Source organism: Acromyrmex echinatior, chromosome 8, assembly GCF_024713525.1.
Source record: "Acromyrmex echinatior isolate Ae372 chromosome 8, ASM2471352v2, whole genome shotgun sequence".
Classification (NCBI taxonomy): Eukaryota; Metazoa; Arthropoda; class Insecta; order Hymenoptera; family Formicidae; genus Acromyrmex; species Acromyrmex echinatior.
Window position 1 is genome coordinate 10,201,115 of NC_141859.1, and position 25,978 is coordinate 10,227,092.

Below are 25,978 nucleotides of genomic sequence, written 5' to 3' on the forward strand. Positions count from 1 at the left end.
ATTACTCCTTTATTAGAACCCAACCAAGAATTATTTTGAGATCAAATAATAAAAATTATAATAACGTTATAATATCAATAAATTAATTTCTTTTATTCAGAAGAATGTAGAAAGAAAAATATAGATCAATTAAAAGAAATTCAATTTTTCATTCAAAAATTAATACATTTAAAGTTTTCTTTTTGCAATTATAATTCTTTATTAGAAACCAAGAAACTTTTGTCAGAAATATTTTATGGTCAATCCATTGGAAGTATCTGGAAAACTGTAGAGATCGATTGTAGAGTTCGAGAAACACCCTGTATACGTGTACTTGCGACTGTATGGATATATGCAAAGACGTGTTGGTGGACACGGGTGTACCTGGCGGGAGAAGGTGCCCCGCGCAGCTTCGCGGATCCGCCCGTGCATTGGCGGCGTGCATCTTCTTCTTCTTCGCCTTCGCTGTGCGTCGTCGCCATCGCATCGCCGCGAAAGTTCCGCGCGGCGCGGTGGGACGAAAAATGGATGTGAGTTCCACAAAGAAGAAAGAGAAAAAAAATGGAAGATGCGAAGGCGTATTTAAGCAAAGTAGGCGGTGCCTCGGGCGACGAATTTTAAGGATAATCCTTCAAGTGGGATGTTGGAAAGAAAGACATTTGAAAACGAGATATACGAAATGTTCGGCGATCATCTTTTATATATATATATATATATCATTCATCATATATATATATATGTCATTCGCGTGCTTCTAATTAATTATATGTCCCTGGAGATTAGATTGGATTGAATTTAATCGTTCCGAAAGCGATTCGCCCCGCCTCCGGTCGAGCGTGCTAATAATTTCACGCGTGTAATGTAAAGTGCACGATCTATTGCGCGTTTCGATAGTCGATCCTCGCGGGTATGATCCTCTGTATCCGCAAATGTCATTGGAATATGAAATATCGGTGAAGACGGAGACCGGCAGGCCGATTCGCACGCGGGGGTCGGCGAGCAAGGTTCGCGGAATGCGAGGCGCGGATTCCTGATTTCGCGTTTTTTTCATTTTCACGCTGGGCTCACAATGCCGCGTTTACGTAATCGAAATGCGTAGGAAGCCACGCAGATTGATTAGCACATGAGAGGAGAAAGGTTGCGACCATATAGATATCGGCTAGTGGCTCCATGTGAATTGCACGCGCGGCGAGAGACCACGTGGGTGTCATCACACGCGCGTGAAAAAAAAGCCGAGAGATTATAGACACGCACGGTGTACTCTCTCTTTCTCTAACGTCTGAAGCAGTGACTCTCAAAGGGCGCGTCGCGTGGAAAATTTGGGCACATTGTGATCGCTACGCGGACAGAGAAAAGGATCTGTACTTAATTTTCTTAAATGAAAAAAATATTTCCTTCTTCGGTATTTACCTGAAGAGTTAAACGAAAAAGGAAGGTAGCATTCGCGAATTGCTGCCGCGAGATTAATTCATCTTTCGGACAATAGTGCGTTACGAGCAAAAAAAGGTTTGAGAACCGTCGGCCTAGAGTGTTAGAGGAGTGTAGGCACACCGCAATATCGCCAAGGGACGGTGCATAAAGGATCCCGATAGCAATGACTATAAATTCGTTCTAAGCGCGAGTCTAAATATAAACTACGTGCGAGTGTACTCCGCGTCGTTTTCGCGAGAGAAAAATCGCGTATTTTTATTCTGTTATTATTACTATATTAATGCGACCTTTCGCGATTACTCGTTTTATATTCCTCCCGGTGTTGCATTAATGCAACCCACCTGCCTCGTTTTAACGCATCGTTAACGTCGGACGCTTCGTTACGTCGAACTTTATCCCATGAAAAATAAATGTGTATGACGAGAGGGGAGGGGGAAATGGGCAGGGAGAACGCGCGTTAATTATTCCGCGCGCGCAAAATCATGCGTCACAAATTAACGTAAACAAGCGCGTTTCCTTTTGCGCGCGGATTCTTTGTTGCGGCAAATATTAAGTATTCTATATTCTTTGCAGTGAAATTTCACTCTAAACAAATGAAATTTGAGTCTATTCTTGAAAAAGAGTAGTTCAATTTTCAATCTTTAAGAGTAAGATTTTATTCTTTAGAGCGACAATCGTGGTTCTAAAAGTTTTAGCCCCGGTTGTTCCATCTTCGAATAAACTACGTGACAATTTACCTATAAATAAACAAAAGAGTATATTGAACTGATGTTTACCGAAAGATATGGAAATAACTCAACTGGAATAACTCGGCCTTGGAATGAAATTTTCTTCAGAAGATAACGTCGAACTTAAATCTGATGGCTCAACAGTCGAAAAATATAACCGAGAGATCACTTTCGATAATCGTATGCACATTTTACAGGACGCTGGTCCCACTTCTATTCTCTAACTCTCCTCTAATTGAGTTACTTCCACAAATATTAAGCTTAATTGAGAATGATTCAAAAGCGGATCCTTCTAAGAAAAATCAATCGCGGGTCAATCTGCGATCTCACTGATAATCATTTTCGAGTTAGTACACGTGCGAGTTCGTGTAGCGTAGCGGCCGATACGCTGTAGTGAATGTAAAACCGAGCGTACAAACTGAATATTTAAAAGATTATAAAACAAGTTGAGAGGATACGGGGCGATACCGTGCTAACTCACTCGACTTGCGTGCTTACTGGCTGCCCTTTCGATAATAAGATCGATACCGATCTCCATGACGTAGCTGTCTCGCGTCATGGGGCGCAAAAAGAAACGCAATAGAAAAGATTTTGTTCACTAATCGTTCTTGATATATGATTTATATTTATTTCTACCAATTAACCTACTACTTAATTAAGTTTAATTTTAATTTCGATTTAATTTACTCTTCATTCTTCTTGGGGAAATAAAATATAAATTAAACTGTAAAAAAATGATTTTACTGAAATGTCTAAAAATTTATCTAGATAGATGATCTAGATAGATATCTAGATAGATTTAAAAATAATTTTATTGGATCACAAAAATAATTATATAAAACGCTTAAGCATTGCTGATAATGTTGCAAAATATTCTAGCGTTCTAAAACTAGTTTGAACGTTCGATCTAATTATTTTGATGATCCAAACAAAAAAATGGGTGCCACGATTAAATTTAACAAAAAATACATGCTGTTCTCAAGTCATCTACATTTGCTGTAGCTAAATTTTTTAATATTTCAGCAAAATCATTTTTTCTGTGTAATATTAAAGTTAATCTACATTGATAGAGAAGGGACATGAGCGAATCATCGGAAAGAAATGCATAAATATCACGGAAAAAGAGCGAACGGATACAAATTGATAAAAAATATAATCAATTTTAATAAATATTTAGTTGAATATTACCAATATTAAATATTTATTAAAAATCTACTTAACAAATATTTATTTACTGTAAATATTTAGTTTGGCACTAATATTTAGTTTGAACTAAATATTTATTAAAATTGACTATATTTTTTTCCCACTGTACAAATTTCTTTATCGTGAATCTCAAAAATCTATTCTATACTTTTCCTTCATTTCGTCATTGAACAATATTTCAACTTGATCGGTTGTACCATAATTGACGGCACACCCTATATATATTGTTACGTCTTTAGAAGGTATATAAAAATAGAGATGGAACAGAAGCGATGGTAAACGGAAGAAAGCGACAATCGTAAGGAACCGTAAAATAAACTGAGAAGAATATCACGCTCGGGCGGCCGTCACTCACCTGAGCGGCTGGTATATATATGAAACGATATAAGTGCATTGTGCTCGTTAATGCGCTGGCAAGCGCGTAATGCTTGCGTATGTGCATAAATATTTATGCTATTCGACCGAACAATCCCTAAAACGAAATGAAGTCTCTAACAGTCGGGAACGTGACGGGAACGGTCGCGTATTATTATCGTTGATACAATATTTCGTGTTGCTTCTATTATCAATCCCTTTAATGATATTATCCCCTCAATGCGGATTATTTTCTTCCGCTCTTACGTAATTTTGATTAGAAAACGACCAAGTTACGAATTAATTTCCAAATTGACTTTTGTAATCTGTTTTTTTTTTTTTTTTGGTCTTTCTCGTTCTTTCACTCTCTTTTTCTCTTGCATTTTGAAATATTATTTTTATTAAAAATGGAATCGAAAAAAATTCAATATGTTTACAATTAACAAAAATAGAGCACGTATGTTAATCCACGGACGCCGTCATTAATCTCGGTTATCAAATTGAAACCCCCCCCCCTCCCCCTAAATACGTGCTGCGAGATATCGATTGCGTTTTTCTCGTTATGTCGAATTACTTCTACGATGGATTTGGTTTTAGGAAAGCTGATAGCTTGTATATGCATCGAATGCAATGAGGAGACCCGATTCGATCGGACGCTCATGCGGGCGCGTACGCTTTTGGCTACATGAGAGCCAAAAGGAGACACAAATAGAGAGAAAAAGAGAAATTCATTGTATTCCAAAGAGAAAAGCGTCTTCCGAGAGAGAAAAGAAAGACATAAGCTACAAATTAGGTACAGATAAAATATATATCACGATGAAATATATATGCGAGAGAAAAAGAAGCAAACAGATTTATCATAAATTCTAGTAAAAAATCCTTAATAATATATAGCATAATGATAAAAAATATGGATTAAGTAGAAATACAAAAATTCAAATAGAAGCGTAAAAAAAATAACAGATGTAGGAGTAATGATAAAAATAATAAAAAAGATATCCAAAATGAGAAATAAAAAGAAAGAAAAGAGAGTCATAAGTGACGAAGAAAACTAGAGGAAACTAGAGAGAAGAGATCAAAGAGAGAGAGAGACGCAGAAGCGAACCAAGGGAGACGGACTCGCTCGAGCCGCGCGAATGCCACTTCTCTCCTGCTGGAGAAAGAGAAAGAAAAAGAGAGAAAGAGAATCAAATGATGAGATAAAAGAGAGAGAGAGAGAGAGAGAGAGAGAAAGAGAGAAACACGTCACACACAGCCAGTGCACAGACGTACCCCTTCTCCACGAGTTCCGTCGTGCACGTGCATCCAGGTCGCGCGCGCGTGTGCGTGTACAAAGTAGGTCCAGCGCGGCGCGGCGCGGCGCGGAGGAGAGCGAGACGGCGAATGGATATCGCCGTCCCCTCGCGACCGGCGCGACCAATCCGCGCCGAGCGCGAGCTGCATGAAGGCGGAACACGCTGCTCTTTCGCGTATATATTTCGCGGTATTTATTATTCAGTTTGCAAATACGTGGCAAAAATGATCTCTCTCCCGCGCGGGCGCAGACGCTGGATGTCGGCCTCGGCGCGGCTCCTCTTACGGGCCGGCCCGCTCCCTCGGAGCTGGGAGGTGGAGCCAGAAGGCAAAGGAGCAGGGTAAACGACGGAGATATCGGCCGTTAATTTGTTAGAAACGCCACCGGCACGGCCGATCGCGCCGCGTACGCCAGCCCGCGTGCGTGCGTGCGTGCGTGTGCGTATACATGCGACGCGATCAGACTCCCATTTCAGAGCCGCTTCGCAAACTTTTGACAGTCGCGACGAGATCAAACGATACGCCGGGTATTAGTTTCGTTTAATGAGACTAATGCCGAATATTGTCAGGAGCGAGAGTTCCGTTTTTTCGCGAGGGTTAGATTTAATACGCGACCCTTGATAATGTTCGTGTTCGTTAGTCGCCGCCTTGTATAAAGCTGTAGCTAAATGCATGCTCGATTCCAAAGCTTATTGCGACAGCCAATCTTCAATTTCAAAATGCACGCTTCAGATTTGGCTGTCGCAACAACCTTGTAGTTGATTTGCGTCTAAAGTAGAAGCAGTTTAATGAAAGCGTTCAGGCGCTGCGCGTTCGGACGGAAAAGGAGCGTCGTCGTGCGTCCGTTCCATGCAAAACACTAGTAATCCCCGTTTTTCTACGAACGCGTGCATTTACACCATGGTCAGTTACGCCTTCTCCACCCGCGTGTGTTCTACGCCATAACATTTCCGCAGTTAACACACTCGTAGCCGATATCATCTCCTTTCTTTTCGCCCGTTCGCTTCGCGCGTTCTTTGATGTTCGCCAGCACGCCCGTGTCTTGGATTCCAAGGAAAAACGCGATTTAATCGTGCGATCGTAATTACAAAATTGCAAATGCCCGTCCGATCGTGATCATCGCGCGTGTCGTTGCTTCTTAATCGCCGATTCCCAGAGTCTCCCGTACAGTGTATTTAACACGTATTATACGGAGTCTAATCGCGATACCGGGAACGCGAAGCGGAAGTGTCCAGGGATCCGCATCCAGCAAGTGATGCGGTCCATCGCTGGTCAGACGTTCACCGAAGAAACCACGTGGACTCGCTGCTCTCGCCGTCGATGTCGCAATCACGAATTGCGCGATCGTTTAAAGCCGTCGCGATGGCGAAACCGGGTTTCGATTTAATGAACTTCCGGAAAATGGGAAAAAAAAAGACTCGGAAGAAAACTCAATCTTAACTTCCGGGAAACGTGAAATGTAGACGAGACCGAGATCTCGATGACATCTCGCGTGATTAATTATATCGTGAGAAAGTCTTGGCCGCGAGTAGAAATCGCGAGTAGAAGTGAAGTAATCAAGAATATTGTTCTTGTCAAGTTTCACTTTTTCGCGATTGATATTGTTAATATCAATCGCGCCGAAAATGTTAAATTATGCATCGCCGACAAACTACGTGGACGTTTCCCGCGGAGTTCCTTGTTTACGACGTTTAAAAAAAAAGAGCAGCGCGGTTCAAAGTTCAAGGCACTTTACGCCCTACTTCCTCCGCGACTGCGTCGTTCGAGCCGTAAAACGGCCTCTCCCCGAGGATAGGCACAAATTAGAATCCCGTGGAATTCGCAAAAGTCACAGTCGAGTTGGCAACCGGTCCGTGTGTGAACGTAAACTGCGGTGCTTTAATTTTTCCTTCCGTGGATCTCTTTTTTTTTTTCAACTAGTTATTATTAATATCTTATTTAATAAATTATTATGATTTTTCATTCGCAACGTACTCGTCTTTTTGGCCTTTCCACTTCTCTATTTCTATTTAGAATATTACTAGCTGAATTGTACGCGAAACAAATTTTGCTGAAATAGATCCAAAAATTTGGTTAGATAAAAATTTGACAAATCTAAAGATAATTTTGATAGACTATCAAAACAATTATGTTGGAATCTCAAGAATTTTGAGCAATGCTATAACAAAATTTTAACATTCCGGTAACTAATTAAGCGTCTACATAATTACTTGATCTATACCTAACGAAATTTTTAAATACAATACTTCAGCAAAAGCATCCTTTCAATCGTGTATCAATCTTTTTCTTTTTCTCTGCTGCACGACGAAACTTTTTAAGATCTCTTGATATCGCAAGAATCAAGATGACACATTCTTTGACGTACAGAGATCGGAGTTTCACGTATCTACATACTCGTGCTACATACTACTTTTATGGAATTCAAGGGGACTAAGGAAAACTAGGTGATCTCGCGACTCTTCGCGAGCATCACATTTTCCCGATGCAACACGTAGATGTTCTCTCTTCCGGTCGCGAGGACTTTAAAGGCCGATTTTCCGAGTGTGAGCCATGGAGAATGCGAGTGGCAACTTACTCACAATCAGTTGGCAGCGCAAAACGGGAACGTTGTGAAAGCCCCGGTGCGGCATGGCTCTTCATCCTCCTCGTCTTCGCCTCCTCTCGACGCCGCTCGACGTCCCCTCGATGTACCTTGCACGACGGCGCGGCGGCAGCGGTGACGGCCCTCCTCGCTAGGAAATAAGAAATTTTCTTGAGAGATGCGAGAGCCTCTCCGTGCGAGGGAGGAGGCCTAGCCAAGCGAACATAGTTAATTTAGATTGTATCGCGTGAGAAGCAGGAAATGACGAAATATCCTGAGTGCTGACTTATACACACCGCCTCATGTGTACTTCGACCTCAGCCGCGACTCTGCTACGCGGCTCCGACTCCGACACGCAAGGATGATACCTTTTTTCTCTTTTTTTCTCTGCATTCTATATATATAATATATATATCCTATATTTCAATCTGACGCCACCGCGCGGCGAGAATTTTTGCGAGACGCGCGATGTCATTCAACATTTTACCCGTTAAATTACTTTGAATCGTGTCACACTGTGATAGACATCGAAAATTTAATGGAACGCGCCAGAGATATCCGTTAAATTTATTGCAGAACATTTCGTCAGTCCTCGACATCGTGAGAAATTGAAGAAGACTAACTTTTAAACATCCCGACAATTGTGAGCAAGATTACGTTATGTAAGATATAATTCTAGTTGAAAAATTAGCTGTAAAGTGAGTTTTATTTTTTTTTGATGTACTATGTAAATTCTTTGAAGTGAATCTTTAGAATCTCATTCTAAAGAGTGAAAATTGAGCTGAAGAAGAGTAGCTCAATTTTCAATCTTTAAATATGAGACTTCACTCTTCGGAGTAACAACAATTTACTGTAAAAGTTTAGAGAGTTCGCACGATCTCGAGCTTCGACGAATGAAATTCGATTAATTATAATTGTCATTTCATTGTCTCAAATGTCGATGCGTGTATAGAATTGGGCATGGCTGCCAGACGGTCTTTCAAGTCGTACCCCGTAGAAATCTCGTCGGCGCACTAAAGGAAGTGACGCGGGAATAATTTGTCACACGTGATTGGAGACGGCGTATAATGAAGGCTCGAGTTCCGAGTACAATCGGTGTCATCGGTTTTAAACGACCATATATATGAGGATACACGCACAGTACATTCTTATACAAATAAGTAACGCTACGTAAACACAAAGCGTAAATTTAATGTAACTAAATCGAAAAGTTCTCAAAACGTAAACAAATACGTATTATACAAATGAAAGGGCATGCACTTTCCAATTAATTAATTTCTTGTAAAAATGCTCATCGAAAAATTAAATAAAATCTTTCTTATTCTCATTTTTAAATCTCTATTCTTATTTTATAATAATAGTAATGAAAGAGAGAAAGAGAGAGAGAAGCAGTGAGAATAAATCTAAGATAATGTGCGTAATATGTACACATAGAGACGCCGACGCACGTATTACTATAACACGAGTGATACATTTATGTCGGCAAGGTGTAACGAACATCGATGCGCAAGGTTATTCCATACTTCGCTGCCACAAGGTGAATGAGAAGACGTTCATCTATAAGATGTTATAAATAGAGACGTGGGTACTGTATTTAATTCCGCGCACCGGGTTCTTTCCGTCACACTCCCATGGAGCTTGGTCACCTGAAGAGTTACTATGCCCAATTAACCCTTTGAGAACCGTACGCTTACCGGGCATTGCCACTTCCGACGTTGCAACAGTTTTTTGCCGAACAATTTTAGCGGATCCATTATTTAAGCCGCATAGTGAAAAAAGAAATATTTAATATATTTGTATGCATTTTCTTGATTCTACCGCAAACAATTAATTTATGTTAAAAGATTTTTATATGATATACTAGAGTGTCTAACTTGAACCACTCGATCCGACGTCAATCGAGAGTCACGAGTTATATCAACGCACCTTAACGTCGATGACGACCATTACAGTTGCGTGCAAGTACGAGCCCGTTTCCACGTGAGTTCTCAACTGAAGAGAGAAATAAAGAAAGAGAGAGAGAGAGAGAGAGAGAAAGAAAGAGAGAGAGAGAATGACTCTTTAATCTCTCACCTGTGACCCAGACGATTCGCGATACGCGTTCACGAGTGACGAACAGCTCGATTGAAGCGACCCAGATATAGCAAACTGACGTTATTTGTCATCATTTTGATAACAAATAGCATCAACTTGCTACCTGAGACAAAAGGAGGAACGATCCTTCGAGGCATCATAAATATTTCAATCGTCGAATTTCCCGAATAATCCAAAATTAAATTTCAAATTGCACAAATTCGGATGACTTGAAAATGAATCAAAACGTACGATGTTATTTTCTTTCTAAATTAAAAAAGTATAATAAGTTTTTATATTGTTTCGTATATCGTTAACTACGCTACACCCTCATTAGTCCTAGTTTTTCCTTATATATCCAAAATTAAGTAATAATAAAATAAGTATTAAGTAACACAAGATTTCTCTCTCTCGCGAAAAATGTCGCGACCTCGAGTCACGGAAGTAAAACGGAAAAGTAACGTTCGCGTTTTTTATCTCTACCCTGAGAAACACGGGCGTTTCCTGATGACGACGTTGGAAGGAACAGAAAATTCATCGGTCGGGGAGAAAAACGACGGTTACGAGCACGCTACCGTACGCATCGATAATATTCCAAGGGGGTCTCATTAGCGATCCAGGAACGTCTATCCTCCGCCACGAGGAGTAATTATCTGTTACAACGCAGCCGCGTGTGTATGTACGGCGTATAACAGCAGATCAGCGCAACGATTAAGCTCAAAAATAGTTCATGGGAACCCAGGTAAGCTAATCTCCATCGCATTAGTGTTGTTCCATACGTATAAAATGCTTTCCGAGGAGGAAGCAACACGCACCTTTATCGCTCGCGGGGTCATCACTTTCGAAACACTGCGAACGCCTCTCGTCTGCTCGCGAATATCCTCGAAGGTACCGCAAAAACCGACTTCAACTTAGAAATTCATTCCTGTCCAATTCTGTTTTTGTACTGTCGAATTGTTCGGTCGATACTTGAATATTCATAGTTGGTTCTTGTTTTGAAATCGTCTTAATGGTATCTTATAAAATGCTAATTTCAAGACTGTACTTAAAAAACTGTCTTGCAAAAACTGATTATAAACATCGTCTTTAAATCTCAAAATCTTATAATGTAAATTTTCAAAAAAAATAAATAAATTTATACCAAAATTGAGACAAAATAAGGATACAGCGCGGTTAACAGAGTACAAATGTAATAGTAAAAAATGTTTTTCTTCTCTACTGAATTATGTACGATGCATTGTTAAATCTGTAGTGTCAAATTTAACTTAATGTGAATCGCTACTGCTTCTACTAAATATATCGTTATTTTTTTTTTACTAAAACGTTAATTAAATTTGACACTTTATCGTGTCAATTTCATACTACATTGTATCAAATTGACACTGCATAGTGTCAAATGTAACCATTGTTTTAGTATAAAATAACCATATGATCACGTATTAAGTTAAATTTGACACTATAAATTTAAGAGTGTGACATCAATTATTAGTTTAGCTTTGAATGTTTCAACGCCTTTGAAATTTCCTCCTTAGCCATTAAAAACAACAAACGTCAAAATTTATCCTTATCGATTTTAAATCTAATCTCGAATAAACAATGCCAATAGACGATGCCATTCGACAATTCCATTATATAATTATTATCGCTCGCTATTTTTTCGATGTCTGGCTGATCTCGCTTATTTCGATCGTCTTGTACAGCCTTCGTTTTGGGTCTATAAATTAATACAATGCTCGCTACCGTACGATAGTCGAGATCGCGTGCACGGAATCGTGCGCATCGTTCGGTGTCTCTCGAAATCTACGAGTGCTCCTGGTGAGACAGGTCGGGTCCAACTCGTTGCGGGAAAAATGACGGGTTCGCCATTGGTAATCTACCCTGTAGTGTGCACGCCGGTACACCTATACAGGGTGTTTTCACGCGACATACTTGAAAGATGTATTTAATTTGCAGTTTCTACGAATCTTAAGACTGACATCTTTTCCACGAAGACTCGATTAAACGTCACATAATGGTTATCGCGATTTCTCAGTGTTAAATATATTTCTGAAAAAATAGTATTCGTTTATAAAATTAATCTGTTGACGCCTCTGCAAAATTTCATTCGCGAAAGAAAACGTTTGACTAGTTTGACCGTCTATTGCTCGAGAATCACCGAATGAGTTTTTGTTGAGAAAGAATCGCACAAAAGATTCGCGAGTGAAACTCGTCGTGTACGTCGCGGAACACCCTGTATAATCTAGCTGCCGTACCTCTACGGTATCTACCTACCTACCACCCGCAACCGACAACAGGCCAAGCCGGGGCAGAGTCTTAGGCCAGGCCAGGCCAAGCAAGAGTCGTGTAAGAAGGGGTTAAGAAACTCTCGAACTGAAGTGCCTACACCGGAAGCAGGGGCCTTGCTTTCTGGGCTAATAACCGTACCCACATCGACACGCGGGATCTGCGTGCGCGCGTACACGCTTAGAGGAAAGAGAGAGAGAGAGAGAGAGAGAGAGAGAGAGAAAGGAGCGTGAGAGGGAGACGGGGAGGGATCGGAAACGAGGAGTGGGAGAGAGAGGTGTAATATAGCGCGGCGGGGCCTCTTTATGCGTGCGCGTACGTATACGCACGGTCGGCCCCGGTGCGATGTGACGCACACACAGGTGTGTGCGCGAGGCCCCTTATCAGCATGCAAAGCTAGATTTTATGTGCGATCGAATGCCGAGCCGACGGGATTCATACGCAAATCGCAATCGAGTTACATGCACGCGAGTCACTCGGGAAAACGCCGCGCCGCGCCGCGCCATCGCGACTCGATACTGAAATTTATATCTACTCCGATACGAGATCAATTACGATTATTTTACACTGTGCGATATCTATACGACCTATGTGATTTTTATGTATATATATATATATGATCTATATGATCTATATATACAAAAAACCTCGATTATCCGAATAACGAATTCGATGGATTATCTAAATATTACAGTATAATTATTGTTTACTTATCATATTTGAATATATTAATGCTCATAATAAATGCACACATAATTTCCTGCGCTATAATTATAACTGCCAGCTTTACGGCGTGTCAGTTATTTCTTACGCTGCCATAATTATAAATATGATTTCTCCACTTTGCAGCGCAGGTAATTTTATGAAATGACGGATCTCACTCCTGAAGTGGATCTTCTCACCGTTCGCGGTGAGATTGATTATCGCTCTCTAACAGTACAACGGATAGGTCTCGTAAACAGATAAATCTACAATTAAATGCGAAATTAACCTGAATATGAAGCATGCGCGATTAGGTATCTCGCGGACGAAGTAACGTTACAAGAAAAATAGCAAAGTCCTCGTAGATAAGCAACATCCGCTTCTAAAATTCCGAGAAAAACTCGGAGCAATGTTTCTTCTCAGAAATAATAGTTAATCATGTTCAAGATTACGGCAATCAGTTTAATCAGGAAATCAATATACTGATTAAACGTTATCGATAATATACACCCCGATTCTTTACTACCAAAATTCTCCCTCGACAGTATGGTATTTAACAGCATTTCTACAAGACGCCGAGATACAGTCACCGAGATAAGAGGAGATTAATCGAAAACGGTAGCGCGTTCCTTGGTCCAGCGAAACGACAAACAAACGCGCCGACGTAATGCCGCTCTGTTGCAGGAACGACAAAACGGGGAACAACGAAACCCTTATCGTGCGCAAAACGGTACGCTATCCCGTTTCTGCTTCCTTCGCTCTCACGCGTACAAATCTCAGCATGCATATTCAGGATTAGAGGTTTCGGTTAGAGATCATCAAATAAGAAATCAGACAACTTCCGATTGGCTCGTCAATCGAGGTATTTTTCAGGATCTGCTCAAGACTAATAGATGCATAAGATAGAAGGATATTTCATTTTATGTTATGCAGATCCTACAGTGAATCAAATGTATGATGTCCAATCTCTTACTTGAGGACCTCTAGTTTCAGCCGATAGGTTTTTATTCTTTTCTAATTTCTTCCTGTTTTCCGAGTTCTTGGGCTCTCTTTCACCATCTACTTGGTCTCGTCTATCATCCCCTTTCTTCATGCCCTTCCCTTTCGCTAGTCGCTTGACACATTCGCGCGGAAAAAAAATGCAGCCAGGCTCTCCTGAGTGCCGCCGTATATATATAGGAAGGGAGCGGATGTCTGGTGTGTAAGGAACCGCTAAAATGGTGTTCGCTCTTATCCGAAGATCTAGAGCGGCGATGCGAAGAGAGGCACGCGGAGGGCTATACGTAAGGTAAAAGGGGGCTCATGACTGGCTGGTCGGTCGGTCGGTTGGTTGGTTGGTTGGTTGGTTGGTTGTTTGCTTGTTTGCTTGCTTGCTTGGTTGCTGCTGTGGTTGTCTGGTTGGGCTGGTTAGTGCCGTTACTAGAAAGAGGCCACCTAAGTTCGCAACAAGTGCTGAGTTATGTCTCGAACTTTCTTTATAATGAGACACCGGTCGACGAAATGACAAACGTAATTAAAGCGAGCAGCCACCGGAGGTCAGAGATTCCTGAGATTTTCACAATGAGAAACGCGCGCCCATACTGTCCTCTCCTTTCTTTCTCTTTCTTTCTTGTTCTCTCGTCATCACCTGCTCGTTTCACTATACCGCAACGTTTTCATTTATGCTGCTGAGATGTTATTATATATTTCAAAATGTTTTGTGATCGTCGTAGAAAGTTGATATTACTGATTAACGTCGCGCGCGACGTTCTAAGTTAATATCGTGGATTCCATTAAACGTATTTCATGTACTATTACCTCATTCGACATAAATATATTTTGATACTTGTCTGAATTGAATTAACATGTAGAATTATCTCAAACATCACAGAATATTTATGATAATTATGATATTTAATATTCATTTTTTGAAATGTTACATAGACATTTCATACATAATTTATATAAAGCTTTTATATAAAGCTTTATTCGAAATATATTATTAAAATATAGGCTAAATGTTTTATGTAATATTTATGATAAATATAAATAAATATTTCTAATAAACATTTTTTAATTGAATTATAATGTCTCATTATTTTCTTAGCATTTACTATAACATTTACAAAATATTTAAAATAAATCTTATAAATATTTTGTAAATATTTTATAAATATTGTGTGCTGTTTGAGGTAGAGCTTCTACTTGAAAAAAATTGATAGAAAAAAATTGATCGAGGCGAAATATATATATGAAAAATATAAATAGATAGAATATAAAATACAGGGAGGGGGGGGGAGGAGGAGGGGAGCGTAAGTACGAAAGATTCGGAACTGACTTGAACTTACATGTGGCACTCTTTCCGAACAATCGCGAATGCAACCTTGCCCCGTTTTACGCCTCCCCGTGACACAACAATGGAAACGCAATGGTACAACACATTTCACTTTTTCGCAACGTATATACCAGGGGGGCCTAAAAGTATTGCGCGATTTCCTTACCGCGAGAGAATTCACCTCGTACACACAATGTAGATTGGAATTGGCCGTGTACCGTAAAAGCCTAATTAACATCTTTCGAAACCAAGACGCGCGCGTCTCGCCGTCTCGATTCGACTTCTATTCATGAGCGGCAGGTGGCTTAAAACGCGTAAACATCGAAATTACAAACCGATCGAGGCTTTTTTCTCTGTATTTTCCTCATCGTCTCGGGCCCGATTCATGTTTCTATCAACGTAGTTTAATTTTAATCTTAAGTTGGACCAAGATTAAAGTTAATATTGGTAGAAACAGGCATTTGATAGAGACAGCATCAGTTAGTCTCTATTGCAAAGAAACAACAACATAGGCCCGTTTCTACCAATATGATTTAATTTTAATCTCGATTCAATAAATTCTTCATCCTTTTCTAGTTCTAAAAATAAAAAAAAATGAAGAGTAAGTTGAACCAAGATTAAAGTTAATCTATACATTGGTAGAAACGGGCAATAATCAAAGACAACGTTAACCAGCCGAGTTTCCCAATATATTTGAGATTATCGCAGCTCAAGTGCGTCTTATTCTTATTCTTATTTTTCTCTTTATTGTCCAATGATCGTGGCGCGCATTCCGCAATGTATCGACCGACGGGACTGGCAGATAAGATAGGTACTCGAATATCGGAAGTCATGTCTCGCTATCGTTCGTGCGAGGAGAAACGCGCGAAATGCCGAAGTTCTTATTTATCGTCCGTGCGTGCGGATCGTCGCGTCGTTCGCGAATACTTCCCCGCAATTCCTCGGGTGTGGATCTTCCGCGCTCATCGCAAGGAAGACAGAGAGGAAAGAAACTGTGATTTCACATTCCAGTCGCGATCCTGCTCGCAGAATCCGAACGAAACGACACTCCTCCACGTGCAACCACCGGCACCGAGCACCCACGCCCGCTGCGGGAGCCCGCATATAAAACTGCTCCCGAGTTCGGCGGGGTTAGAGATCACGTTAGCCGTGCGATAAGGATCTCGCGTGAATGATTGCCGATGATATTTCACTTAGGGATCGTCAGGGACCGACCGATCGAACCGCCATCGCGAGCACGCATCGTCCCGGGAATATACTGGGAATTCCTGTGGAAAAACTTTCGGCGACATTTCTTCTCTCGCGAATTGAAATTGTATCTGATACAGTTGAGATAACGTTATCCTGCAGATTGTTTCGTACGTTCAAGGCGCAAGAATTATCCAAGGTTGTTTGATATTAGCAAATCTAAAAGATAAAATAGGAGAATAAATAAAAGTACGTTACAATTGTGCAAGCTATTGAGAGAATTAATGACTTAAGACTTTTAAGAGATTATAATGCGATAATTCAATTTCTAGTATTTTTTAAATAAAGTGTTACATAGAAATATTTCGACCCTTTATACTAATTTTATGAATAAATTATCTGTTATTTACGAAGGTAATTATTTAATTTAAAAAACTGGAGAAATTACATGTATCGATTTACATATATCGGTTTTTCCTTTATAGAAATCTAATAATACTAAAAAACGATAATTAATAACTTATTTGGAATACTAAAAGTACTGAACAATAATGCTTTAAATTTAATATTTACAATAAATATAAGTAATTAAAATAAGTAATTAATTACTGTCTTTTAGATATATTAAATTGGCCATCAATATTAAATTTCTACAACTATTCTGTGGTATAATTTTAAATTAATAAATTTAAATAATTCCAACATTAATGGTCAATAATTTTATCGTATCAATGTCTTGTCTCTCGATCTTTTTTTTAGATCAGATACTTTTGACGATATATGTTTGAAATTGAACAGATAATCGATGCAATGGGAATTACGCAAATTGTTCATCGAAATAGCGTACGCCATCCCGAGCTAAATTTCAAGACTACTCCAAGCGTCTACGCACATTTCAGTGGCGCCACCTGTCGCAAATTAATCAAATTAAAATCATGACTACGAACATATTCGAAGCGCCATTACGAATTCAGCGCGCGATCGCGCGCTTTAATAATACAAAGATAATTTTATACTACAAATAAAATTCGAGAGGCTCCTTCAATTTGCTACGTTAATCTACAATTCCTAATCGCGTAGCCGCGATCATTCGATAATTCTGAACCAATCGCCGCCACTTAATGAACTAAACGCGACGCAATCCGATAAATGATACGTGCAAGGCTATTAAAACTCACCATCGTTGCTGATAGCCGTCGTGCGTTTTTCCTGCCGTCATGTCGGAGATGGCGTTTACCTTTACAAACGATGACGAGAATACTGCGTAACGGGATGTTAGTTTGGAACATTCTGGCGATTTCATTTTCGAAACGAGTGTAAAGCGCGGATCGCGATTGCGATCGTTCGACTGACTGACTGACGGACGGACGGACGGACGAATAGACGTGCGCGTTACTAAAAGGCGCAGCGATATCTCGATTGTCGCGTTGTCGCGCGGCTGCATTCAAGACGTACACGGAAAAAAATGTTTCGTCGTTAAATTACGTGGAATTCTGGTGAAAAATGAACTGTATCCAGAATTCTGATTGAGTCTAAGTATTAGATTTCTATTAAATGTTGATTATTTCAACTAGAATTTTAATAGATTTAACCAGAAATTTTGTAGATTTATACATAAGTAATAATTCAGTTAAAAACTTTTTTGTGTACTCTTTGAAAGAAACTTGTTTTCCGCGAAAATATACTTATAATCATGGTAGATATAAATATACTTATAACTATATTCTTTTATTACCGATATTCATAATCGGTTTGTATATTTAATGCCTAAGTCTATAACTTACGATTAACTTTTGACCAAGATTCAATTTATTCTTCATCTCTCTCTCTCTCTCTCTCTCTCTCTCTCTCTCTCTCTCTTTCTCCAAAATTCAAGAATATTAAATAAAAATAGATAATAATAATAATATAATCTTATTAATAATATTCAAGAATATTAAAAATATTAGCAATATTAAAAATTCTTTTAAAAAATACCTTTCGAGAATAATATTCCCAAATACAAAAAAATGACAATTAAACAATGACCCAACGTAATCGCGTCGATTCTTAATTCCATCGACATATAATTGTCATAAGCAAATGTGCTATCGAAGCGACTTCCTTATTGCATACTCTCGATCGTTAATAAAATTCCTTGTCTATCTCTATATGCGCTTTTAGCATCGAGGAGAAGGCGAAGGTTTCCCTCTCGGCTCAGCGCGACCGAGCGACACGCGTTTCTCGAGGCACGTTAAAATCGCGGCTTCTGTGTGCGTAATGCGGTGGATGCGCGCCTACGGTCGTCGGTTTGTCCGACTCTCTTGACTCGATTTCGCGACCGCAACTCTCCCTGGGAAGATATATCTCTCCCTGTGTGTCCCGGCGAACGCCTCTCTTTCTAGCTTTCTTTCTCTCACTCTCCTTACCGCGTCGAGTTGGTCCTTCTCGTCCTTTTCCTGAGCCGGTGCTCTTCTTGGATTCTCCGTCTTTCTCCGATGGGACCAGGGGGGATGGCTGGAGCGGACCCCGTCGCGGAGACAACATAAAGATTTAAGACTGAGAGATGCGCCAATAAACATGCTGCGCCCCTGCCGCAGTCAGCTCGCGCTTCTCCGCTGTGTGTTCCGTTTCTCTTTCGATTCCGCTCCATTCTGTTCTGTTCTGTTCTGTTCTGTTCTGTTCTGTTCCGCACGCCGTTCTGTTCGCAGCCATCGCATATATGCCTGCTGTATATGCGTATGCGCGTATACAGGGTGTCCTTAGCAGTTTCAACGTTTTTTTGTCTTTGAATTTTGGGAATTTTTTCTGACTAAAATCATCCTCAAATTTCAGTCAAAGTCCTTCAATTAAGTCAAAGAAAATCAATCGACGTGAGAATAAGCAGAAACCGAGATTTTATGCTACCTAACTATATTCTATTTTAGGAAAAAGTTCATTAAGGGCTGAAACATACAGTCTTGCATAACTCATAATGCATAAGAAAATGAATCAATCAGAATCCTTTATTTTATGAAAAGGAAGGAAATAAAGATTCTGATTGAAATTGATTTTATTTTATGCTGCTTTATACATTTTGCATTACGCAAAAGGTCTGTGCTCCAATCTTTACCCACATAATGCAGGAATTTGTAACAACATTGCTGCAACATTCAATAGCAGAAAAATAGCTTTATAACTGTTGCAAAATTCTTTATATCAGTCTAGTTCCTCACTAAATGTAAATGTTAAATAAATCAATCATTAAAGAATCTTACAACAATTGCAAAGCTATTTTTTTTCTGAATACAGCCAATGTTGTAATTTTGCTGGAACGATTTATGGGAACTTAATCTGTGGTATCGACATAAATTCGTCCACTATTCAATTAGAAATCATTTTGTTATTCACGCATCTGTCGAGCCATTCCATTCTCGACAAACACACCTCTAAAATCTATCCTATGATTCAAAAGAGGTGACTCTTCGGATAACGAGACGCGAGTACACCTGCCAGCCCCTACACACGGCGGAAATAAAAGCTTTCCAATACGAAAGGACGGTCGTATACCGCGAAAGTAGTAGATCGGGACGTTGGTCGAGCAAAGCGACAAGGGACTTGAGAGCCGGGGGCCCGGTGCTGCCGATTCTCCTCTGCCTCTTCTCTCCTTCTTTCCTTCGCATTCGCTCCCCGACTTATTTATTCCTTTCTTCGTCGCTGGCTCCCTTTCTTCCTCGACTTCTTCTTTATTTCTGTCCTTTTGCCCGTTTTCTGCTTCCGCAAACGACAGCCGCTTATTTATATCCTGTCTTTGCATCGCACGGGGCCGAGCGAGGGTGCTTTTGCGTTTACTCGCTACTGCCGAGTTGCTGTTGCTGCTGCCGCCGATCCTCTCGTTCTATCCCTTTCTTTTTTGTTCTCTCTTCGTCTTTTAACCCGCCATGCCATACGTAACTTATGTTACGTCACGTCGTCTCGTTAATCATATATCCTACGAACACCTCAATAGCTTCATTAATTACTACTTGTTTATTCCTTACGCCGCGAGGCCTTGTCCACGCTAATTTACTATAGCTTCACGAAGTTCTACTGATAATTTGTTTTCGATATTTTCTCAGCTCACTCATTGTCTTTTTTTCTGTCATTACTCATACATCAGTAAAATCTCTTCTTCGAATTAGAAGGGTAAATCGTATAACAAAAATAAATGATTTTCTCCCGTCTCCATTTCTAGTCATTCTATTGATATTCTTTTAATTCCTACATATCTCATTTCCATTTTTCTCGCACTTTGTTCGCGATGCGGTCGTATTAATCCTTAGTACATACAATGATTTCCGGTCCTTTACTGCATACGATGGTGTCCCAGGTTAATTTTCATCACTTTAACAAATATACAAAAATTATTTTTACATAGCTTTTATATAGCTTAACATCTTCAGAAGATATTTATAAGGTTGTGTATTTAAAAAAAAATGTATATAAATATTGTAACTACCGTATGCAACATAGAATTCTAAAGAACGTACTAAGGACATTTCCAGGATGTCTCATCGAATAAAATGTGCTGTATGGATAATTACTTGATGCTCCTAGTTTTTCAAAGAAAGAAATGTGCAGGACACGAATGATCCAATCCTATGTACTAAGAATTAACTCCGGACTCAACGTTGAATAAAAAGAATAGCGAACCTCGAGTTCGATCTTGTACGTTTAATAGAAAAAAAAATTTTTGTATTAGTAGTAGCCTTCTTCTGTGAGATTCCGATTTTGAGATTTTGAAACGCGATTCTCTACGGATGAGTCTCGTTGTCTGGCTCGAAACACATCGTCACTCTTAAACATCTCTCCTCCGGGATCGGATGAGAGCGATATCAGGGAGACGCGGGGTTACGCACACACCGTTCGCGACAAAAGCGATCGGACCAGGAGGAGAGCCGAGCAAATAAACGATGAAAAGAAAAACAAAACCGACATTATGTGGCATTAACATACAAAGTATGTCAGACCCGCGATCCGTAGGCATAACATAGTATCGCAGGGTTCGCATACCCGGCTTCTCAACGCAATGGTTGTGAGAATGAAGGAAAGAAAGAGACAAAGGGAGAGAGAGAGCGAATATACACGCGTTCACGTATGCGTGTGTATCCAAGAGAGAGAGAGAGAGAGAGAGAGAGAGAGAGAGAGAGAAACGGAAGGAAGGAAGGAGCCACCGTTGAGTGCTGAATGAGGAACGAAGAGGGTAGAATGATGAACGCAGTGTATGGGTGAAGGGCTCGCGCGACAAGGACGAAAGAAAGAGCGGAAAAGGCAGTGGATCTCGCTAAATAGGCACGCACGAGACGCGCCCTTCAATGTCTCCTTGCCCTCGTACTTGATACATTTTATACGCGACATCGTTGCAATTATCTTACTATTGCCCAAGTAGAACACAGAAATTATAATAATATCATAAAGACATCATCATGACCTTATTTGTCATATCTAAGTTAAAATAATGTCATAATGACGTTCTATAATATAATGATGACTTTGTGTTCTACTTGGATCTTCTAGTTTATCTTTAAAGTATTCATTGTCATAAAAGAAATAGTAGTTCGTCAAATATTTCGACGTTAACATCAATTTGATTGCTGGCGTTGCTTTCGAAATTTGAAAGGGTTTTTTCTTTTTCGCATTTCATATTTTTTTCGCAGAATCGAATTCAACACTGGTAGGAGAGAGAAGAGAGACAGAGAGCGTTATCCTTGGTCCTCCGTAAGTTCCCTTTGCTTCGTCGTCGTCCCAGCGGTGTGTGTGCCACGCGGTGGCGGCTTAACGCAAAAGAGAGCTCCCAGGAGAACGAGGAATGGGACGAGAAGAGTGGAATAGCAGAACGGGCGGGTAAGGGAAAGATCCGAGAAGGCAGCAGCACAAGGCGGTAGTGGCAAAGAAGAAAAAAATGAGCGCATATATCGGAGCCGACCGTCGACGACGACGACGACGACGACAATATGCTGAGAACACGCAACACATACACGCATATATACACAAAAGGAAGGATCTCCTCTAGTGTCACCACCATTTGGCGGACTCCCGATCGGCTACCGCTAGCGAAGGGCTGTAAGTCGCTCGAGGACGATAAAACTATCGCATGGTCTGTGCGTAGAAAAAAAATAAATATTGAATAAGGCAAATGGTACAACTTATAAAAAATTTAAAATTTTTTTGTAACTTGAGGATAAAATATTGTCAATTTTGGAAAATAATATCTTCAATGATCACTTTGCCTTTCCAAGAAATTGTAACATTTATTTCTCAAATTGTTTACAATGATTAACTATTGAGAAAGTTAAAAAATTAAAAAAAAAGAGCGCATCTATGTACGTCATGCTATAAAAATTTATACAAAAACTTGCAAGAGTTAATTAATAAAAATAAGACGCATAACGCAGTGCAATACTATAAAAGCTTATAATAATAATATAATATATGTACAATAAAATGTTCAAAATGCTCATGATCACAAAAATTAAGTATAAGTTATTCGTGTGTAAAACATATTAATAAAGAACATGAGACACATTACCTTGTGCAGAAATAATATTTAGTGGTACTACTAACGTTAAGATTTAACATTAGATTTATTAATGCGCAGTAAGTACCCTTTCGATGATAAAATGCCGCGGCATTTGAGATGGATTTGATATCTTATCAACCAGTATAAATAGGCAGTAGAACCAAATATATTCTCTAATACTTCTTGAGGAAGAATTTCTAAAAGAAGAAATATCGAAAAATAAAATACACCTTATGCTTAATAATCGATTGTGTTTTAACCCTTTGCAATATAAAATTTTCACCTTTTGAGCAATCTGGATCTCTGAACTTTAGTACAAATTTTTATATTGTTCCGGATATATAAGAATCTAAAAAAATTCTTATACTCTTGTGAAAGCTTTAATTATTTTCATTATCATAGAAACTGGGTTGTATTTTACTTTATACAGATTTAAATTCATCTAACAGAATTAACAATAAAAATCGACAGTGCCTTCAAAATTCAATATTGTCAGCGAAGGGTTAATCAAAATCTGGTGTCCAGCAAAATCTAGCTAGTCAATTGAAGGATAATTCCAGAACATTTTAGGTAAATTCTTTTTCCAGGATTTGTCCCATCGATTAATTTTCATTATTTAATTAATTTTTATTGATTTGCACAATATTATATGCTTTGATAAAACTAAATATATAATGCTCACTTATAACAAAACGATATAGATGTGACACAAGGATGTATAATATGAGCAATAGTTAAATTACAGTTGCTAAAATATAATATTCTAAATAACATAAAATAAAGTAAAACATACGTTTCGACCAGAAGATTCGATCATTATCAATGTTGTCAAATATAAATAAATATAAGATTACATCTAATTAATTAACTCAAATTACAATTTACTATCATTTTTTGTAACTTTGTAAATTAATTAGATTTAATTATAGTCGTTTAATATAACTTGCGTATATAACCATTAGAATGTAATCTTATATTTATTCATATTTAACAACACTGATAATGACCGAATCTTCTAGTCGAAACGTATATATTTTACTTTATTTTATGTTATTTATATTATATTTTGGCAACTGTAATCTAGCTATTGCTCATATACCATTGTGTTACATCTATATTATATGCTTTGTTATTTAAGTTAGGATTCTATGAATTAAAATGTTAACAAATTTAGAACAATATTACTTATTGCTTTATAAATAATATTAAATGAACATTCCAGCAACACAAATAATTTTTTTTTTATTTTAAACGTTAAATTCAAGTTTCTCACTTTTTATTGATAATCTATTGCATCTTTAAGGGAGGACTTATATCCAAATACAATTTTTCTTCTTATTAATTTTTTCTTTTTCACGCTGATTTTTTTTAGAATAAAAGAATGATAAATTCCAGGCAAGCCTTGAAATTTCAGGGGTTTCCAGGAATTTTTTAGAATACGGGAAATAAAATTCCGTTAAATAAAATTCAATTATAATTCTCAGATCCAAAGATATTCAAGGACCACTGGACACCATGTTAATATCACTAATTTATTTTAATTGTTTTAAGTGAAAAATACTTACGACAGGGATCACTATGAGTCAGCAACTGAATATCATTTTCTTTAGTAAATTCCTGTAAGGCTGGTGGTACCACACAACACGTAGCTAAATTAATCTGTACAATGTTTGGTTTTATCTGTAACAAGTAAACATCAAAAATATGGATGAGAATATATTAAAATGAATATGAATATCATTTTACGTAACTTATTCTTACATCTGCCCATTGAAACAGTTCAATGAAAGTGTTTGTATTAATATCGCTCAATCCAACACTGCATAACTTGTCAACTTTTACATATTCTTCTACCACAGACCATATTTTTTTTAATGATGACAATATATCTTCTGGACTCTCAGCACTTTTGTAAGCTATTACTAGTGATTCTATGGTATCTGTATGAAGTGTTTCAAATGCTATAAAATATAAAACACATTAGGAATATGTAGGATTGTTCTTTTCAGTTGAACTTCTTGCACTGTTCATCTCTTTCTTCCTTTTCTTTTTAACGTAAAAAGGAAAAAAGAGGAAAGATAAATTGTACAAAAAGTTCAGTAAAAACAAGCCTCCCCTGGTGAAAAATTTTGCTCATAATTGTTATACGAATTGGAACATTTATCAGAAATATTCAGAAATATTCGAAAAGTTTACATCTTCTCTTAGAATTTTTCATACAAGTGAATTCTGAAATATTCTGAAATTTCTCATCCCATAATTTTTAAAAAATATACTTTTAAATTTTTTAGATTTTATAACATTTCATCAGAAATTATTATACTTACAAAAAATCTTAAAAATCTTACGATATTTCATAAATAACATACATAAAAAATTCTGAGAAAAGATGTAGATTTTCTGAGAAATGTTACAATTCGTATAAAAAATGTGAGAAAGTTATAAAATTATAGAAAAATTCTGAGAAAAAATTTCTCCAGAGACATAAAAGAAATCTATTATAATAGCTAGGGGTACCTTGATCTAATGCTTCCTTCAATGAATTAACATCAGGTGATGAGATAAATACTTTTACAGTAATCTTTAAGTCTTTTCTATCCACGTCCTGTAAACTTGTATCCTTCTTTCCATTGATCTAGAATTGTAATTGACAGAAAATTGATCAGCTGTTCAGAAAGACACTTTTCAATCACTACTGAAAATCACATATACATACAATTGTCTTGTCATCCCCCTTGCTTTTTTCACCATTTAGAATGATTTTCAGTGTCTCGATCAACTAAAACGTATCAATGAGTGATGTTAGAGAAGAAATTTCGACAAGTGTGTGTATGTCACAACATAACCTCAAGAACAATAAATCGATCGATAAATCGCGACACAGTTAAGACGTATATTTTATGCAGAATTATGTAGAACGCAACGTTATGCAATAACTGTCAACTGACCTCATCCGTGGAATTTTGACTCGCCTTTTGTTTCGCCTCGCTTAGGGAGAGTATATTCCCAGTGTTGATGAACAAATTATGTGAGAGCATATCGAACGACCCCAACGGAATTCTCACAAGTCCGACCGTATCGGCGGTTATATACGCTTATGTACGCTTATGTACGCTTATATTGACGTTAAAGCAGTAAAATGATGTCATCGATCGTGACTTTTCAATTCATAGTAATTCGTAGGAAAAATGTGTAACGGCTGTCTGTGCGTGTGACGAATAGGAATTCGAATATTTCGCTAACGATCGCTGCGAAACGCAGCAAAACGTAATAAGAAACTTGATACTCTCAGATTTCTCCTCGATTATGTTTTTCTAGATTTTTCTTCA

The 25,978-nt window shown here is 38.4% G+C and overlaps 1 protein-coding gene and 1 long non-coding RNA gene across 8 annotated transcripts in view; one reads left to right on the forward strand and one right to left on the reverse strand.

The window, feature by feature from the left end:
* Gclm (Glutamate-cysteine ligase modifier subunit) overlaps nucleotides 1-25,969 on the reverse strand; it is a 37,566-nt gene extending 11,597 nt beyond the window's left edge. Inside the window, exons 1-8 of one of the 7 annotated variants that reach the window (XM_087408813.1) lie at nucleotides 25,598-25,969; nucleotides 25,366-25,428; nucleotides 25,167-25,284; nucleotides 24,411-24,610; nucleotides 24,215-24,329; nucleotides 22,735-22,846; nucleotides 7,571-7,723; nucleotides 2,042-2,147 (exon numbers count right to left, since the gene is read on the reverse strand). In XM_087408813.1, coding sequence (XP_087264939.1) covers nucleotides 7,573-7,723; nucleotides 22,735-22,846; nucleotides 24,215-24,329; nucleotides 24,411-24,610; nucleotides 25,167-25,284; nucleotides 25,366-25,428; nucleotides 25,598-25,687 — 849 coding nt within the window. In that variant the 5' untranslated portion in view covers nucleotides 25,688-25,969 and the 3' untranslated portion in view covers nucleotides 2,042-2,147; nucleotides 7,571-7,572. Of the gene's footprint in view, nucleotides 1-2,041; nucleotides 2,148-7,566; nucleotides 7,724-20,313; nucleotides 20,474-22,354; nucleotides 22,847-22,932; nucleotides 22,999-24,214; nucleotides 24,330-24,410; nucleotides 24,611-25,166; nucleotides 25,285-25,365; nucleotides 25,429-25,597 lie in introns of those variants that run through there. The other 6 variants (XM_087408811.1, XM_087408812.1, XM_011063871.2 and 3 more) reach the window with 6 other exon arrangements.
* LOC105150648 (uncharacterized) lies at nucleotides 373-22,654 on the forward strand. The gene is made up of 2 exons (XR_015545985.1): nucleotides 373-509; nucleotides 21,787-22,654. It is a non-coding gene; the product is annotated as an uncharacterized LOC105150648 (long non-coding RNA).
* Nucleotides 25,970-25,978: the final 9 nt, after the last annotated feature.